The 20,672-nt window shown below is 42.2% G+C and overlaps 1 protein-coding gene across 1 annotated transcript in view; it reads left to right on the plus strand.

Annotated features, from left to right (window-relative positions):
• The window catches only part of LOC122797765 (DNA topoisomerase 1-like), a 420,608-nt gene that overhangs the window by 146,456 nt on the left and 253,480 nt on the right, over positions 1–20,672 (plus strand). Inside the window, exon 2 of the mRNA XM_044066287.1 lies at positions 5,659–5,844. Within this exon, the coding sequence (XP_043922222.1) occupies positions 5,659–5,844 (186 nt within the window). The remainder of the gene's footprint in view (positions 1–5,658; positions 5,845–20,672) is intronic.

Here is a 20,672-nt window from a genome sequence, read left to right on the forward strand (position 1 = left end):
GTTATGATTCATGTTTGTGAAATGGTTTTGGTGTCCTTATGGCTAGTAAATTGAACCAGTGCCATAGTGTCGCCATACATAAGCCCTCAAGCATCTTTACTGCCTTAATGAGGAACACATGATGAATTGTCTGAAGTGCCAGTGATTCAGCCTGGCCACCCACAGACATGGGAGGATCCTTACTTACCTCAATACAAGTAGAATGTTGGGTAGATCCCCATTCAAGGTCAGTGAGAAGGTCTCATATGCAACTCCAGATGTCTATTGGAGCACTGTTAGAAGGCTTGGGCATCAGAGGTAAGCCTTATTCAAGCCCTTCTAAGGCAAGTCCATTTCTTAAATGTCTTTCCTTTTTGAGAAGGGAGCAGATGAGAATTTGAAGAGATTTTCTCTTATGGTATTAGAGGCTACCTGTTTAGGTCTGAAGCTAAAGGGTTCTTTGATTGTAACTATAGAGGTGAACTATCGGAAGTTGGTGGCAAAATAGGAAACCTTGTACTGAAAATAACTAAACTTTACTGTCTTTCAAGAAGAATTAGTGCTACCCAAGTCATGATTTTGCCACGCATTATTTGTCGCACACAACATTCCATTGGCTACAACTCGCTCCCATCTTGACCGAATTCAAGGAATGGTAGGTAATGTAATTTTGTTTGAGAAAGGTAATAGAAGAGCTTTGACGGTGTTAGCACACATTCAGTTTACAGCTGAGGGTTGGGTGTTTCACATTTAATGAGCTATTTCCTTGCTTTCCAGTTGCACTCTTTATATCAGCTAGATGATGATCCAGTACGCAGTTCTTCAGGTTATAACATGTAGGAGTGTAGTGTTCATAGGTTTTTAATCTCTGAGCAAGCCTTAGTATTGGCCGACTTTGCTTAAGAATGTGTTCCAAATGACCAGATTTGTACCCACCTTGAGGTGATCAGTGTGGTAGCTGTTAGCAATAGGGTTACTTGGTAAGGTAAGGGGATAACTCAATGGTCACATGTTTTGCTTTCCCCTACTGGCTTGGATTGGAAATGTTTTTTGTTGCTAACTGTAGACTTTGGATTTCATAAATCTAAATGGCTTGCTTATAATCAGACTAAAAATATATGGCTAAAATATATTTACCAGACAGAGATGGCTGGAAATGTCCTTCTGCGGGGCAAATGGAAAAAAATCAGATAAGGCAGAGAGGTGATCTACAGGGAATTATGGTATGGCAAACCTGAAGCCCTCAAGCATCTTATGAGGGCTAGGTGGAGACAACAGGAGAAAGTTGAATTATCTAGGGAGCACTGGGAAGAGGTATGGTATGCAGTTAAGTTGAAACCATGGCCAAAGTATCGGGATCAGAAATTAAGAATCCTTTATAGAGGAGGTATCTGAAACCCTGTAGACAATTTAACGTGAATATCATGAAATCTGCCACTTTCTGAAAATGCAATCAGGAAGGACTGGATAAACCCCTGTATGCTTTGAAGTTGCTGCAAAGTCTAACTGTACTGGCTCTCCCTGAATATTAAGCTAAATAATTTCAACTTTCCGCGTCTTCTTAATTGACAGTTAAACATTTTTGGGAGTGACGCCCAATATTTCTTTAACAGGCAATATATGGGAGTTTACTGGGTTTTTCTGGTGGTAGCCAGCTGTGACATTCTAAACACTGGAAATCATATGTGGTCAAAGAAGAATCCTGGAATAACTATTTAAAGAACCAATTAGACAATATATTATATTCATTTAAGTCTGTGTGTAACCTTGATCATGTCTCCTATGAATGGAAAGTTTTAAGCAGTTATGTGTCTCTTCCTCACACCTAGAGATTGTCTATTGCTTCCTTTATTCAGATATAATAACAGATGCAGTTGAATTGAGGCATAGATGAACCATGATTTTTGTATAGTTACAGTGGTTTACATGTGTATGATACTGTATAACTTGATATGTTATTCATTAATCAATGTACTTTTTTCAGGTGGAAAGTTAAGATTTGTATGGAATATGTTAAGATTTTTTTTCTGTTTCTCCTTTAAAACAAATCAAGCTCAGTTTAAAAACAATAACTCCCCTTTCTTCTGTTTGGTGAGCATATCCTTAAATGGTAAGTGTTTGATCCTATGCCCATCTTACAGTGATGGATGAAGGAAGTGGACAAGGTGCATCCATCACCTTTAGGGGTGTGTCCCAAGATATATATACCACCCCCGTGTGTGCTAAATCCCCTGAGTGACCAGCCTGATCCTAAAAAGTGGACCGTCAGTCACCTTGACATTGCTTGTACCCAGGACAAAAGATCTTCCCAGGTCCTTGTCCCCTTCCCATTTTATTCTTTTGGCCACATTGAGAGTGGGTCCTGTGGATCTTCCCATACTACCGCGTACAATTCAGCCTTCAACTTGAAATAGATGTTTGAAATGTCCAGAGGGGATGTTTCTGTGTGGCTGCAAAATCACAGACTTGAGGAGCATAGCCCTTATACACTTCAGAAGCTAAGTACAAGCCTGGTGCTTGCTTTGTCCCTGTGCTGTGCACAAGATTATCTATTCTGCAGCATGTGGTGGGGAACTGCTGTCTCCCTCCTCCTCTGGTACCACTTGGGAGTCTAAGGACCCAAAAGCCACCATCCCAGAGAAGCATATAAAGATAATGACTCCTCCCTCTCTGGCATCACCCATCTGGATGCCATCTCCTTTGAAGAAATCTTATTGCTAATGAAGTCTATCATTGAGTTACCTCTCAACCCTCCCCTTTTCTTCCCATTGAAACTGTATTTTTGGAAGGAGGAATAATCACCCCTGTGGAGCCAGTCATCAGAGGTGCAATTAATTCTCCCTATAGAAGCACTTATGCTCTGCTTCTACAGCTGAGCTCCTGTTTGAGGTGAATGAGAACCTGACTAGATATCCTCCTACTGATTCTTACAATTTCTTGGTCGTGCACAAGGACCAGAGACTCCAACATTTCAACACCTTGTCTTCGGTGACTGCCGTTGATAATGTGGATAAGAGTATTTTTCTTTGCCATAGCCTAAGTACTCAGTTGTTATCCCTGCTTCTCTAAATTCCAGTTTTGCTTTGTGGACCAGACACTGGAGAATCTTCCCTTCTTTCCCGAGTCCAGGTTTACAGGAAATGTTAAGACATTTTCCAGTTATTGCAGAGTGGATTTCATGTGGCCTACTGTAGTTCTGACTGTTCTGATGTTATGGCTAGGACTGCAGGTGTAATTGTGTCTGTACAGGATAACAGGACAGATTATCCTTCATTAAGATGGAGTGAGGCAGTCCAAGTAGGATGCCCCTTTCAATGGGAGATTGTCTTTGACTGGGTTTCACAGGACTTGAAAGAAAAATCAGACTGCCTTCACTGTGGATGATCTGTTTGTGCCCTTTCCAGCTCATCCACCTCTTTGCCTTGCCAGTCCATTCTGTTCCCATGACGAAGCATTCTCAGACAAAGGAATGCCCTCAAGCATCACATATGCTTATTCCTCTATGGTTCAACCTGAATATTCAAGAAGTTTTTTTCTGCCTGCCCAGCTTATATGCCTTGAGTACTATATAGGTGTGATTAGCAGCAGCAGTTTTCTGAAGTTTCCAGAGCTTGAAGAATCATCACAGAGGACCTGTGTTAGTTTCATTATGGTCACCCACATCTTAGAGCTTTTGGTTTGTTCCACATTAAGGGCTTTATGTGAAAAAATCTGTTTCTGTGGAGCTCTTGTTGCAGAGCTGGATTGTACGTTACCCTCACTTTGGAATGAGACAGGGACTCATTTCTGCAACTTCCTTCACATCTGTAATATTAGCCTTGTTTTGCTTGTGTTTTCATTCCTTCACATGTGTAATATTAGCCTTGTTTTGCTTGTGTTTTCATTCCAATAGTGGTCATAGTGGGGGGGTCTGTTTGTAAGCAAGAAATTTGCCAGAAAGGTCTTGAAGAGTTGTCGGGGATTTTTCCATTAGGCAGTGAGTGACATGATTGAATGTATTTACTACCAAGAGTTCTGCCCCCCCAAAGTAAAAACTGAAAAATAGAAGCATGCCTTTGACTGAAGTATATGTGTAGGTTAAGTCCTGAACTTGGAAACTGGCAAATGCCATTTCTGTGTAAAAAAAAAAAAAAAAAATAGTGTTCTAGTAACAACACAGCTCATCTTACTTAATTTAAATATTAGCAGAAAAAAAGACAGAAAATCCACCCAAGGATGGCCAATCAACAAAATCCACAAGTGTTCCAATTAAAATGTAGTCCTTTAATACGAGTAAAACTTTGACTTGAAAATAAAATGAAAAATAAAAAAGCTCAAAACTGTCCCTTGAAGATATCCAATAAGCGCTTTCGACTGTTGTCTTCCTCAGATCGTATATAGGGACTTCCATTTCCTTTTATATATGAAATTCTATACTATTTGACCAATCACCATTGGTGAATACTTGGCAACATCCAATCCTATCTTATCTCAAGATTAATTTGCATATACTCAGCTCTATACTTCTGTTTCCCGCCTTTGAGCATGTAAATTAGATGTTCCAGTCCTTCATTTTGATTGGATGTATATTATGTTATTGATAGTGTGAGCAAAGTGAGTATTACTCTTCCATTTTCCTTTAATTCTCAAGACCAATAACAGGTGGCACTGCTCTCAATGATGTAGTATCCAAAGTAAATAGAAGCATTCATAAACACTCCAAATATTAAATCTTCGAAGAAATTTGTGAATGTAACTTTCTATTCATTACAATGCTATGCAGGTATGATGGATCTTTACCTGCATAATCAAAATAATGCTGCTTAAAAGTATGGAATTACAATAAGTATCCTTCAACTGAATTATATCACATTTCGAAAAATACAACCAATGCCTGCTTCAGATGTTATCTCTAAAATACCAAAGTCTTGCCAAAAACAGGAAAGCGTGTGGATAGAACAGCAACGCTAACTGTTCACTTTCCAATCTCTTTCAAGCAAAGGCAACATCCAATCCTATCTTATTTCAAGATTAATTTGCATGTAATCAACTCTATGCTTCTGTTATTGGTATTTGAGATAACATTGTAATGAATAGAAAGTTATATTCACAAATTTCTTCTAAGATTTAATATTTGGAGTGTTTATGACATAATATACATCAATAACATAATATATATCCAATCAAAATGAAGGACTGGAACATCTAATTTACATACTCAGTAAAGGCGGGAAACAGAAGTATAGAGCTGATTATATGCAAATTAATCTTGAGATAACAAGATAGGATTGGATGTTGCCAAGTATTCACCAATGGTGATTGGTCAAATAGTATAGAATTTCATATATAAAAGGAAATGGAAGTCCCTAGTGTCTTATATGATCTGAGGAAGACAACAGTCGAAAGCGCTTATCGGATATCTTTAAGGGACAGTTTTGAGCTTTTTTATTTTTCATTTTATTTTCAAGTCGAAGTTTTATTCGTATTAAAGGACTACATTTTAATTGGAACACTTGTGGATTTTGTTGATTGGCCATCCTTGGGTGGATTTTCTGTCTATTTTCTGCTAATATTGGCTGTTTTTGTGACAGACCACCTTTAGCATTTGGGAGTTATTTATTCATTTGCTTAATTTAAATAGTCCTGCCTCAGAATGGAAGTATGCAGTTAACAACCTTTATTTTTTAATTCCTTTCACAGCTGGCTTTGAGAGCAGGTAATGAAAAAGAAGAAGGTGAGACTGCTGATACAGTGGGCTGTTGCTCCTTGCGAGTTGAGCACATCACTCTGCATCGGGAATTGGATGGGCAGGAGTATGTGGTGGAATTTGATTTCCTGGGAAAAGATTCTATCAGGTACTATAACAAAGTACCAGTAGAGAAACCGGTAAGTTTTCCATAACCCTTCAAAATTTCCCCAGTATTTTTAAATTTCCCTGTTGTACGATATAAAAAAAAAAAAAATCAAATTATTAGAATGCCATATCATGTTGTTCTATGTGTACTATTTGTGTTGCAATACTAGGTCTTAATGTGGCCTTTGACAGTGAGGTTTACACTTGGAAATTAATTTTCTTGCTCTTAAAATTTCTTACCAAGGACTGTGCTTCAGAAACGCATAACCCAGTATTAATCTACTTAGGTTCTGGGACACGCATCATAACTGTTCACTGTAGATATTTGCATTGTCAAATCCTATCTTTTGAAGTTTGTCACTGGAAAGGATCCATATTATAGGAAATGTGGTGTTTGAAGTTTTGTCATTCCTTTTTGCTCTATATGTCATGCTTTGAGATTTGATAAAGTAATTTGATTCAAAATGCTGAAACCGTAACAAGTGAGGGTCTTAACACGAATGATATCAAGAAAAAAATGGAAACCCAGTTGAAAACATGATTGTAGAGGAAAAAATGTGTAGTAACAAAAATTGAAGAATGGTTACTACCTCAACTGTGTTTTGTGGATAATAACATTGATTTGGCTGACTGCTAATGAAGTTGGCAAGAGGTTTAAAAAAGAACAATTTGGCTTTTAGCATATTTTTCAGTACTGTTGGAAGTATGTTTAAGAAGATTAAAAGCAGTTGAAGTTGATAAGTTTGTGTGATTCGAGGTTCACCACAATACCAGTTTAGCAACAAGTGACCAAAATGTGGAATAAAATGTAAGAATTGGTTGGCCAGGCAGAAAACTTGACTGGCATGTTGTAGGAGGAGGAATGCTTTTACTGGATTTAATGAAAACTGACATGGTGCAGTGGACAGGCATAATTCAGAGTGCCATTGGGAATTGAAAAGTTGTGGGTTACCACTGACTTTATGGGGTAGATGCATTAAACCTAGTGTGTTTATTTTTTTTCTTTAACCTCTGCTGTGCCTTGCTTGATGACTTTACTGGTTTTACTCATTTGGCCTATTCATTCCATAGGGGTGGGAGATGGGCACCCACAGGATATAAGAGGAGACAATGCTATGGGCCATTTGTTCCTCCCAATAAAGCCCTATCAGCCCATCCATCCACCCACCCATTTGTCTATGTATCCGCCTAGTGGTGAGAGGTATGTGATAATGAGCAGGTCACTTGCAAGTTCTGCAGAATATCTCACTCCCATGGCGCTCCAAAACACTATTGCAGCTGCCTTGAGCTCCACAGTGTTGCTGACCTGGGGGAAAGTGCGTGTGTGTGTGCTCTCCTATGCCATGCATCATGTAGTGCTATCCCTGGGTGTGACACAAGTGGCAAACTGCAGTCACCTTTTCCTAGTAACAGATTTCTAGCCAAGCGGAGAGCAATAATCCAATATGAAACCGTGTGAGTATAGTGACCAGTATGACACAAACACACCAAGTATTTAAAAAAAACTAAGGTATTCCTCTTAATTGTACTCAGAATGATCATCTAACCATTGGTTTTCATCAGACTTTTTAGGTGAGCACTTTCGACTTTACATCAGTTTCATCAGATCTCATTCGGTTAGCCAGAAATATTTCACTGTGTTGACCGTGAGGTGGGTTTGAAACAGCTGCCTAGGAAAGATGAGATGTTATGTGATCCTATCTCGCCTACATTCTGACTGATGGGTTCGGAGCCGATCCCTCGGCTCCGACTCGGCACGCTTATGCCAAAGAGCGAAGTCTCTTATTGGCTGAGCTTACTATATCCCAGGATGCACCACTACCAATCCCCCAGATCTCATTTGCCGCTAACTAGCAAAGACGTGGTCTCGAGCTGGCTGAGCTAAGTAGTGTTTTCACTAACTTTTTCTGTCAGGAATTTGCTATTTCTATAACAAAAAGCTGTTTTAACAGCTACTCTGTACTTTTGTGTGTGACTGGAGATTTTTTTGTGGAAAATTTGTGTGTGATTGGGTGTTTGTTCTGACTACAGGCCCCCCTTGATCTGTAGGGCCTTTCCCTGTCAGTCAATCCCTTTCAAATCCATAGGGGTTTTAGGATCCCCTTGAGTTTTCTCTGTTGTTATCGGGCTGTCAATCTTAACCGGCAACCGTAAGCTAATCTTTGTAGTGTCAGTCAATTTAGAAAGACTATACAGAATAGTGTTTTTTTTCTGTGAGAGAGTTACTGAATTGTTGTTATAATGTCTCAGGCTCCTAGGCCTTCAGGCTTTAAGAAGTGCACCAAGTGCAGTTTTAAAATGTCTATCACAGATGACCACTCTCTCTGTGTATATTGTTTGGGCGCCAAACATTTGCAGGAGTCCTGCAGCGTGTGTCACGATTTTTCCTCGAGGGTCCTCCAAGAGAGGAAAAATAAACTTATTTTGAAAGGCCTTATAAAACCCTCTTTTGAAGAAGCTTTAGCGTCCTCTCCTTCTCCTGCTAAAAAGAAAAGGGCGTCTGCTCCGACCAGTCCGTCGGACCCGGCCACCAAAAGACATAGGCAGGCTTCTCCTTCGGCTCCAAGGACTTCGGAGCCGAGGGCGGAACGGTCTGCCTCAATGCCTCCAGTCTCGACTCCTCTGGCTTCGGAGCCGATGGCTGGGGTATCGAGAGGCGGGTCACCTTCATCGGCTCCACTGATCTCGGAGCCGATGAAGGTTGTCCGCTCAGACACTTCCTCCTCACCGCCGAAGTCCTCCTCGGCACCGATGGAAACTGGTTTGTGCATTCCTTCGGCGCCGATAGTTATCGAATCGCCTCGGAGCCGGTCCCCTAGTCCCTTGGGGCCGTTGGAGAGGCCTACTCGAACCCGTTCGGTCTCCTCTAGGTCATCGAGGATGTCAGATTCGGACATAGACAGGGTGCTCCAAAGACTGTTCCAGTCCCCAGTCTTTCAAAAATTTGTTTCAGCTCCAACCCAACTGGCTTCGGAGCCGATAGCCCACTCCATTGCCATTCCTCCTCCGACTGCTTCGGCTCTGTCGGAGCAGGTGCTGATGGAGCCAGTGGAGATCCTAGGGTCGGCTCCGACCCTTACTCCAACCCCGACCTTCGGGTCCGAGTTTAGCACGCGGACTTCTTCGGCCGGACCCGGGGGTGACGTTTCGGGACCAATGCTGTCGGTTCCGAGCCTCCCTCTCGGTGCTTCGGCTGCGGGACTTCCGTCTGCTATCATGGCTCCGGGGACCGGACACTCCCAGGATTCTGGGGGTCCGGCTTTCAGAGCTATGAGGAGTGCCTTGGCCAAGTCTTCTTCGGCCATCTCTATGGCTTTACCGGCACCTTCCCTGGGCATGGAGACTGGGTCTTTGGCAGTTCCCCTGTCCCTAGGCAGCGGAGCCCCGGGGCCTGAGGTTACCCCCACTGGGGGTTCTCCTCCTGAGGGTTCTTGAGTTGTCTTCAGAGGAGCCCCCAAGGAAGAGATCGTGCAAGAGGAAGCACGTGGACTCCCCCGAGTCTCTTACATCGGACACTGATCTTGATGATGCGGAGGGGTCCCCAAAGTCGTCCTCGGATGATGTCTCATTTGCAGACATTCTAGAGATCCTTAAGCAACGAGGCGGCTGGATTTCCAAACCCCCCTCCGCTGATGAGTCAGTGCTTCTCAAGGCCTTTGGGGCTCAGCCCTCCGCCTCCTGGGTGTCTCCGCCCTTCGAGCTCCTGGATTTGGTTTGTCGGAGGGCGTGGGAACACCCAGATACTGTGGAACCAGTGCCTTCTCGCCCTAACAAATTTTTGTCTGCCCCACCCGAGAAGGAGTTCTTGACGAAAGGCGTGGCTGTAGATGCCATGGTGGTGGCATCTGCTACACAACAGGACGTGGCAGAGGCTTCAACGTCTGTCCATCCTCCTAATAAGGAGTCTAGGAGCATGGACCGGTACGGGAAGCGCACCCTGACTTCAGCAGCCTTTACTCTAAGGTCCCTGAATTATTTGGCACATTTCACCAGACTACAGAGGGATCTGGTCAAGGAGCTCTCAGACTCCCTCTCAGGTAACCTACCTGAGCAGCTAGCCCAGTCGGTTAGCTCTCAGTTGGCTATCCTTACCTCGATTTCTAACTCGTCCATGAGGCTCATTTCATATGCGGCCGAAGGGGCGGGCAGAGCGGCAGGCACAGGCGTGGCTCTACGGAGACAAGCCTGGCTCCGTTTGTGTCATTTTGCGGAGGCCTTCAAGTCTTCCTTTGCCGACCCTCCCTTTGATGGGTCCTCTTTGTTTGGACCCAAGGTAAAAGACACTCTTACCTGCTGTGAGCAAGAGGGAAAGACTTTATCTGCCGTAGGAGCGCGTTATTCCACTCCCTTTCGGCCTTATCCCAAGGCTAAAAGAGGAGGGAAGATGTGGTTCCACAAATCACAGAAATTCTTTCCCCAACAGCAGGAAGATTCCCCTTCCAGAGGCAGAGGTCGGGGAAATTATTCTGGGAGACGCCGTCCCAGAGGCGGCAGAGGCCCCCGCAACAATGGAGACCGCGAGTCCTTTCGTGGCTCTTCAGCCTCCCACACTCCATGAGGGATTGCCCGGCTGTGCTGCTCCGGAGCCAGTCGGGTGCCGTTTTGCCAAGCACCTAAAAGCCTGGGAGTCTATTACTCAGGACAGATGGGTGCTTCGGATAATTGCCGGAGGTTACACCGTTCCCTTCACACACTCACCCCCACCGTCCAAAAAAATCCCGGACCCACCACCCAGTCAAAGGGAAATTGCAGCCGTAGAAGCTTCAAAGCTGCTGGAAAAAGGAGTCATCCAACGGGTCCCCACAGACCAGATCGGATCCGGAAACTACTCAAGGTTCTTTTTAGTGCCAAAAAAGACAGGGGACCTGAGACCCATTTTGGATCTCAGCAAACTAAACCAATCCGTCATGAAGTCCAAATTCCGAATGGTCACTTTACAATCCATTCTCCCATTGTTGGAGAAAGATGTTTGGATGTGCTCCATAGATCTCAAGGACGCCTATCATCACATACCGATACATCAGGCGTCCAGGAGGTATCTGCGCTTCAGCCTGGGAGACGGTCACTTCCAATTTTGTGCTCTGCCCTTTGGTCTCACCACAGCCCCCAGGGTGTTCACCAAGTGTTTGGCAGTAGTGACTGCTCACCTGAGGAGTCTCGGATTCCAAGTGTTTCCCTATCTGGACGACTGGCTCCTGACTGCCACCACCAGGCATCTACTACTAGAGAACCTACAAGCCACCATCTCCCTGGGTACTTACCTGGGAATTACATTCAACTGGTCAAAGTCTGTCTTGCTGCCTTCTCAGCGCATAAGATTCATAGGAGCAGAGATAGACTCAAAATTGATGCGAGTTTTCCTTCCTACCGAAAGGATACAAACATTACAAGGTCAAGTCCGAGCCCTGCTTCTAAGATCCAAAGCCCCAGCCAGGTTGGTCCTGCAACTTTTAGGTTCAATGTCTGCCACGGTTCTCCTAGTTCCCCTGGCAAGATTGCACATGAGGATTCTTCAGTGGCTGTTATCGACACAATGGTCCTTTCAGGATCTCCCCCTCAATCATCACATACTGATTACAGAAGCGTGCAAGCGGGACCTCCGCTGGTGGCTTCTGCCATCCAATCTGAATCAGGGAAGACCTTTTGTTATGCCCCCTCCGGTAGCCACCTTGACAACGGATGCCTCCCAGACGGGGTGGGGGGGGGCATTGTCTGGGCAGGTCAGTTCAGGGATCTTGGCTTCCAAACGAAACCTTTCTCCATATCAATGTGTTGGAAATGAGGGCTGTACTTCTGTCCCTACAAGCCCTCCACAACTTTCTCCCTCAAGGCATTATCGCTATCCACACAGACAACATGTCGGTGGTCTGGTATCTAAACAAACAAGGAGGGACCAGATCCTACCCCCTTTGCAGAGAGGCCATGAGGGTGTGGGAATGGGCAGTGGCTACCAACCGCTTCCTGCTAGCGACCCACATTCCAGGGAAATCCAATGTATTAGCAGACAGACTGAGCAGGACTATTCTTTCTCCTCACGAGTGGTCCCTGAACGAAGCTGTAGCAGCTGAGGTTTTCAAAAGATGGGGGACTCCGTGCTGCGACCTGTTTGCAACACCACAAAACACGAAGTGCAAAAGGTTCTTTTCCTTGACCCCGCGTCAAGGGGAAGCAGCTACGGATGCTCTAGTCCAACCTTGGCCAACAGGACTGCTTTACGCTTTTCCTCCGGTTCCACTCCTTCCCAAAGTTATACAGAAAGCTTCCCAATTGGGGTCCACAATGATTCTAATTGCTCCGTACTGGCCTCGTCAGGTATGGTTCCCCTACCTACAGAAATATGCTCTGGATGGTCCTTGGTTTTTGGATCTAACTCCGGACCTTCTGGTTCATCAGTCGGGACAACAGCACCAGTCCCTTCACACTTTGAAGCTAGCAGCTTGGCTCCTCCACTTCCGACTTTAGTCAGAAATCACACCTTGGACCCTGAAGTTGTTCACATTTTATCTTCAGCCCACAAACCCACCACTAAGAAATTGTATCACAGTAAGTGGAAGAGGTTTGCTATCTGGGCTCAACTCAGAGGTTTAGACCCTATTACTGCCCCGATACCAGACGTCTTGAAATTTTTAACATCCTTGTTTAATCAAGGATCTTCAGTCTCTACTATTAAGGTCCAACTAGCAGCTATCTCCAAATTTCACGAGTCCATAGACTCACCGTTGATGAGTAGCAGATTATGTAAAACTTTCTTAAAAGGTGCTGTGCTTTTAAGACCCCCAGTTTTTCATCCTGCGCCTCCGTGGGATCTTGATTTGGTACTTAGTGCCTTAACATCTCCCCCTTTTGAACCGGCTGCTACATGTGAGTTGAAATATCTGTCTTGGAAAACTGCCTTCTTAATTGCAATTACCTCTGCAAGAAGAGTTTCAAAACTTCAAGCCCTATCTATCAAACCACCGTACTTGATTTTTCACAAGGATAGAGTATCACTTAAGCCTAATCCATCCTTTGTTCCAAAAGTTTGTTCTAATCTCTGTCTCCAACAATCTCTAGAGCTACCAGTTTTCTTTCCAAAATTTTCAAACAAAGCGGAATACACCTTGCATAAGTTGGATGTTCACAGGCAATTGCGCTTCTATCTAGACAGGACTCAACAGATTCGAAAAACAGACCAATTGTTTGTGTCCTTTTCAGATAATAAACTGGGCAAAACCATCACAAAAGCTACTATTGCCAAATGGATTAGAGATTGCATAACTCAGGCTTATTCCTCTTCAAATAAGCAACTTACATCTGTCAAAGCTCACTCTACTAGAGCTATGGCTGCCTCTATTGCTTTTCATTCCAAGCTCGCTATTTCTGAGATTTGTGCTGCGGCTACTTGGTCCAACCCGCACACTTTCATTTCCCACTATAAATTGGATGTGGCATCTAAAGGGCGAGCATCATTTGGTTCCACGGTACTCAGGAGTGTTTTCCAGTGAGCCACCCAGGATTCAGGTGCTAGGGACGCTGTCCCATCAGTCAGAATGTAGGCGAGATAGGATCACATAACATCTTTTAGTTATGTACTCACCATAACTTCAGATGTTTGGGATCCATCTCGCCTACATTCCTAATACCCACCCTCCTTCCCCCTACCTTGGAGATCAGAGGAGATTGAACGGTTTTGAGTTCTACTGTTTTTATCTTGTTTCATCTGACGATGTTATATAAGCAGTGCGTGCATGTGTGCATGTATGCGGACAAACTAGATCTAGGGGATTGGTAGTGGTGCATCCTGGGATATAGTAAGCTCAGCCAATAAGAGACTTCGCTCTTTGGCATAAGCGTGCCGAGTCGGAGCCGAGGGATCGGCTCCGAACCCATCAGTCAGATTGTAGGCGAGATGGATCCCAAACATCTGAAGTTATGGTGAGTACATAACTAAAAGATATCAGTGTTAAATTGACCCTTAAAGGAATGTATGTAGATACAATTTATTTATTTGACATTTGTTAACCGGGTTAGTCCAGCTGGGCTAAAAGCCCATTTTCAGTGGAGACCCGAGAAGAGAGAAAAGCTCCAATAGAAACACTTTACAGTACAAATATTACAAGTACATACAGATTATTTTACATAAGTTCCAGAGATGCAGAGAATTATAATACAGAAGTATAGTAGAATAATATGATAAACAGCTTTTTTTTTATTACATAGACAAGGTAATTCAACTGGATTTTCCAAGAGAGTGAGAAAAATTTCACAGAGAAGAGTTTGTATATGAGTAATCGTATCTACATGTGGTAGAGCAGTATAGCCTAGGGATTTATTCTCAGAGGGACTATCTACATATGGTAGAGCAGTATAGCCTAGGGATTTATTCTCAGAGGGACTAAAGTTAAGGGGAGAAAAAATAGGTTTTGTAGATGAGTCAGTGAAGGAGGAGTAAAAAAAACATACAGTAGTGTAGTGGATTAGGTAGGGGCCTGACAGGGACAAGTCTTAGTGTTAAGTATGTGAAGTTTTAGTTCCTTTTTGAAGTGTTTAGGGTGAATAATATATCTTATGTGGATGGGGAGTCTGTTCCAAACTTGGGCAATGGTGCATTTGTAGAATAATTTACTGAGAGTTTTGTTGGGTTGGTAGATATCCAGCAGTAATGAGATGACGGTACGTGTAGGGGTTTAAGAGAATACCACAGAGAGGGCTGGGCAGGTAGATGGTTTGTACACTATACAGTGTATGATTTGTAACTGTGAAAGGAGGAGTTGAGGGAATTTTAGCCATTGGAGAGCACTGAGTGCAAGGTGGTGGTGAGAGTTGTGATGAGAGCTGGTGGCAAATCTAGCTACCTTGTGGTAGGTTTTTTGGAGTTTGGACATGGCTGTAGCCAGTATATTAGTGAGGATTGGGGCAGCATAGAGGAGGGGAGGGGATGAGAAGAGCATGTTCTGAAAATGCTGCTGGATACTGTCAGCTGCTCCTTGGTCTTACAGAATTAACTTGTGTTTCCATAAATTACATTAAAACAGACGATCTAGACTTTATGTAGTCAGCTTTAGTGTAGAACCTTTGAATCAGACAAACTAGAATGCCATGTCAACTAAAAAAAAAACTGTTTATTGTTTTTGTTAACCCTCAACGTTTCATAAGCTGTTTGCCATTGTTGAAAATTTAATATGTTATAAATAATTCACCTTGTGTGTTTGAAATAGGGAGTTGGGGACCCTGCTATTACAGGACTTTAGAGGGATACTATTCGAAAAAAAAAATCCAAAAGGCTGTGCTCACTACAAACTGAGTCTGCATTTGAAACAAAAACATTCTAAGAAGTGATGTCTTAACCTAAATATGTAATAATACAGCAATGTGGAAAGCACTTCCTAGAATGCAGAATTTTATTAATGCTGTGGAAATGATGGCCATGTTGACATTTCATGTACAGATTTTTCGGAAGAAGTGATGGCCATGTTAAAAGAGGTGTCAGTATATTAATTTAAGTAGTTGAGAATAAGCATGTAAGGATTACAAATCTGTGTGACTGCAAGTTTGGTAGATGTAATGCAGTGAGAAGGTGGTATATGAAAGGTATCTTCTCTGTGCACTATTGCTTGAAATGTGCTTACATTTAATTAGTTAATGCATGTACTAGAAGACCGAATAGTGAGATGGAATTCATTGTAATAGGACCTGCCCTGATAATCATTTTATGGAAGTAAGAAAATACCTCATAAAAAGGATTACTGGCCTCAAACAAATGCCCTACACTGACCGCTTCAAAAAACTCCAGCTTTACTCCGTAGCATATCCCCTACTCCGAGGTGATTTCTGCCTAACATATAAAGCTATGTCAAACCCAGAGCTGTTGGACATGGTACTCCTAAAGAAATCCCAATCCCTCCGAGCTGCATGCTCTAGGGACCTAAACCTTGTCACCACAATAAACAGGACATGCTGGAGGGATAGATTCCTGTCCCAGAGACTTCCCAAACTCTGGAGCAGGCTACCTATCTGTCAAGCAAAGTTCTTCATTAGCACTCTTCAAGAAAAATCTTGATGAGTGGATGGGAAATAGGAAATACACCCCGGGGATCACTTCTGTGTCTCTGCTCGACAGTGGCACAGGATAATAGCTTTCTTGGGTGGTGTAAGCCAGGGAACCTTGTTGGCTAGGCTTACATAGGCCCTTGGGTCGACAGCCTAGTACCTACCTATGGACTTGCCTATTAGATTTATTGGAAAAGAACAATAACAAAATAGCGGGCCCTGTCACTTTTTGTTTGTATTTTTAAGTTGCAGGCTCCCAATATCTTTGGATACTCAAAAGTATTGTGACAACCCAGAAAATAAAACTGATTATGTATATATTTTTATTGTTGTTGAACAGTTTGATACTGAACAAAAAAGAAGAGGATGGTTACTTTTAGTTTTAAGTTGGGACTATGGAATTAATCATGACATATGATGATTGGGTCCTGTTTGTTGGTGGTTTATTTTCTTGTTTTTTTTTTTTTGAGAACTCATGCTGTCCATGTCTTGTCAGACAGTTATTTATTTTTTTTTACAGAAGTTCCACATGGTACACAAGATGTGTAATTATCAACTTCAAATACTGAGTGTTAACTTCTGTTTTAACTGAGTGTTCAGAATTAAATTTTGAGAAGCTGCCGTCACAGTACTTACTTTACACTTATCTGTAGGGTGATAAAGTATGAAAAATTGTATTAATCTATAGAGACATGTGGATGATTGGTGTCATAGTTCTGTCACCTCACAAGAGGTTCTCTCTGGTTTGATTCTTGGCTGGGGTGCCATCCATGTGGAGTCTGCGTGTCCTCCTTGCATTCGTGTGGGTTTCCTCCGGGTGCACCGGTTTCCTCCCACATTCCAAAGACATGCAGTAGGTGGATTGGATACATTAAATTGGCCCTAGGTGTGAGTGTATGCATGTGAGTATGTGGTGCACCCTCTGAGGAGGCTTGGGCATCAGGCTAGCAACCCAGTCCCGTAAAACACATACCTGCTACGGAAATTAGTGCTGAAGGGTGTTTGTTGCCCAATGTGCTGAATGCATGGGAGCGAATCCAGGATAGAGACATGTATTTAGCTCGGAACTGTGTCAGAGAAAAACTAATAGCATTTGTATGTGGCACCAACCTGATCTAATGGTATCTGTACGTCACAAAACGCATTTAAGCATGCTACAGAAAACTCCTTTGTAATTGGTGTTCAAATTTTGGAAACCTTAACCTCTGTAACATAGTTATTCAAAAATGCTAATTCAGTGTTCAGTAATGTTGTGAGGTTACTACTGCAGTGTTAGCTGTGTGTCTGTTTGGGTAATACTGCAATATGTACAGTGTTATTTAATTCTGAAGCCACAACTTTAGCTTTGCTATCTTGAGTTTGAGCATAGGATCCCTTTGGATTCCATTATACATTCTAGAAGTTGGAAAGAGCTTAAGGCTGTATTTATGTCTCCATGCTTGGCAGCACTGTAGTCTGCATGACTTAAGATGGCCCAGGGTGTTAGGGCAAACATTAGCAAAAAGGATCACAGACCAAGCCTGTAACTTACAGGTCCAGCTCCACTCTGTCAGAATGACTGCAATGGCCTCTAATACAACATCTAATTATTTAAGTTTACTTGGGATAGTGCACTGGTCAACAGGAACAAGCTTCAGGTACAGCATGGTAAATAGTCACAAAAAAATTTACTGCAATTTTCCAAAGCGAAAACCGTTTTGCCACATAGAAAAAAGCAGAATGCAATTTTGACACATTCAGAACAGAACAAATGAATTATACAATATTTGTATTGTAAAACAAGGAAAAAGTAGCCAATAGATCTTGTATTCCACCTCCAAAAGCAAACAGACATTATATAGCATTTACAGTGTTTGCAATCAAAATTCAAAGCTGCTGTTTATTTTGCATTCCTGTACAGAGGATAAGAGGAGTACATTGAACAAAGGAGTAGAAGGCATAAGAGTTGGCTAGGTTACGGGGGCTAGTCAGGAAGCACTTAGTGGTATTAATTGAAGAGACGTGGTTTAAATTATGGTGTAAATGTGAAGAAAAAAGTGAAGTATTTTAGATGAAGAGGAAGAGATTGCCAGAGTTTAGGTGCTACAATTGAAAATGTGTGTTTGGTGCACTATGGCTTAGTTTTAGGAGACTATAAAGTGTGACTAGCATGGGAATGTTTTCCTAGGCAGTGGGAGGATTTTTTGTAGTGAGATTTTCTGCATGTGGGGGGGGGGTATGTTTTGAAATCAGAGTTTGAAGAAAAGTGAACCAAGCAGATCTGCTTTTTGTCTTACTGAGTGTGAGCCAGTGACATTCCTTAGAAGTGGGAAGTATGTGTTGAACCAACATGCTGTTTGTCATTGCAGTAGACATGTTTTTTCAGGATGCTGCAGCTAAGATCAGAAGGCTATATTCAAGTTTAACCAAAAGGAATGCGTCTTGCCAGTAATGGGTCTAGCTGGCTTTGAGAGGTGTAAAGAAAAATTTTCTGATGCAAAACCGTAAGGAGTGAATGCTTTTCTGTTTTTTTCCTAAGTGGGTTTGGAAGTTGAGGGTTTGGTGTGACCAGATACGTAGATATTTGAAGGTTGATGCTTCAATGGGGTATTAACACTTTTTGCTTTGTAGGATTGATGATTTATTGAATTTCTGATGGGTATCCCAAAGTGTATTATTTTTTTTATTGGGGCTGAGAAGTTTTATGTTGTTTAAATGAGCGAATGTTATTTTCAGGTTGGTTTGGAAGAATGAATGAAAAGGGTTAGATTGAAGTATGAATTGCATATATGTTCTGAGGAATAAAGGGAAGGTCGTGTAGGATTCTGTTAAAATATTGAGCTAAAATGCAGGGGAGCCAAGTACAAAGCCTTATAGTACCTTTAGAGAGTATGGCATGTTTAGAGAAAGATGAAATGTTTAACTCTGAAGAGCCTGTACCACTAAATAATATGCAGTGGGGATTGCCCAAGAGAGTGTAGTACGTATGACTGCTGCTTTTGACTGTAGCTAGCAACTCCCACATTTAAGTAAGCTTTACACTGAGCAGTTGCAGAGCAGAGTTACCATCTCTGCCTGCCCAGGATGTTGCCTACCATGCTTTTGGCCTAATACCTTCCACTGCCATTTTACCAGCAGTAACCAAAATGTTCAATACTTATTTTACACACACTGTTTACAAGGAGGGGTTAATGATGTATTCCAATACCAGCACCACCTTCACCACTGTCATTGGAGCATACTGCCATCAGCCACATCAGTGTGGCACACCAAGACCACACAGTTACTCTTCACTGTTAAAATAAGGCCAGCCATTAAATATTTGTTAGCTTCAAGCAATTGCTCTTTGAAAAGTGGATGGCAGCATTTTGAAATCAGCACCCACACCATTATGCTAATATATACAAGCCAATAGCCACAAACATTTGAAATGAATACAGGTCACTGCTTGAAATAAATGAAATGATGAAATGTATTTTCTAAATTTAAACACGAGCTGTTGCACAATGAAATGAAAAATGGTTTTAAGAAGTGTGAAATCGAAAAGAATTCCAGCAGCTTACCTGGTCCGGTCCCTGTAGGTGAACAGATAAGTTCTGTCTTAAGTCCAAACAGTAGTTTTGCAGTCTCATGAGCAAGGAGTTCAGATTTGAGCACCTGTTCCAGAACAGCAATCCACTGTGCAAGTTTCAAAAGCAAAGCAGGTGCTGCTGAATTAACAACTGTTTTTTTTTTTGGTTAAAAGATACCCAGGTTGTGTATTTCATTTTTGACTTAAATATTGAATGTAAAGTTTCCTGTTTCCCAAGTCACACAACTCAAACATGGTGGTGGTGCTGCAGCCCAAATAAGGTTAATGTATCCTTTGACTTGGAGAAACATTTCAAGACACTTGATTTAGACACTGCAAATGTGTATTTGAGAAACCAGTTTCAAAAAGCTGTGCTGTATTTCCATTGAGAAGAATTACATATTCTGTGCAGTTCAATTTTTTACATTCTATGCACATTAAATGTTGCAAAATTTACTAAAAGCAGCAGCTACAGTGTATGAAAAAGTGACTCAGCTTATGAGTTTACATTGAAAAACAACTGCAAACTTCACTTAGCTTGTTACAGTAGGTATGAAAAAACTTTGCCAACTCCCAGAGCACATTCAGCAAGGATGGTCTCTGTCCATAGTCATGTCTTGTGTTGCATCTGTTGGTAATATTGTGCAGTGGCTGCTTCACCCTGCCTGAATGCCACTATTAAAATGTGAGTGTGGCTCCCAGTTCAATTTTTTTTTGTTCACAGTGTAAATTCCCTTAAGGTGAACACCAAGTAATACAGAGCTGTGGATTCCTGTAGCAGCAGCTGTACAATATTACAGACTAAAAGTACGATTACTCTTAATGCTAGTCTCAGTAGGATTTCAGTTACAGAAAGTAACCTGCTCTGTCACTCCCCCACTCTTAGCTGAAGCATACCTCTCCAAGTCTGCCATGTAATGATGACTGCACTAGCCTCCTGTTGCTCACTGTGAGAACAACTCGGGATCTGTGATGTATATAACCTCTAGATTGTTTGCTGACTGACAGGTGTGGGGAGAAAAAGCTACTTGTAGTATTAAAGCAAAATGTCATTTGGTGTACTTTGTGATACAGAATTGTTATAAAACTGATATTTTGCAGATTGTTTTCTGATTTGAAATGATTGAGCTTGGTTATGGTGCATAGAGGGGCTTAACCTGAAGGGGGGTTAAATGCATAAATTGCTGAATAGGGACGTGTTCATTAAGAGAATCCTAGAATAATTGGCAGTGTTAAACTATGGCTAGTACAAAGCTTTGATTTTTGTATGTAGGTTTTCAG

Source organism: Protopterus annectens, chromosome 3.part1 (genome assembly GCF_019279795.1).
Source record: "Protopterus annectens isolate FY-2018-M chromosome 3.part1, PAN1.0, whole genome shotgun sequence".
Taxonomy (NCBI): Eukaryota; Metazoa; Chordata; order Ceratodontiformes; family Protopteridae; genus Protopterus; species Protopterus annectens.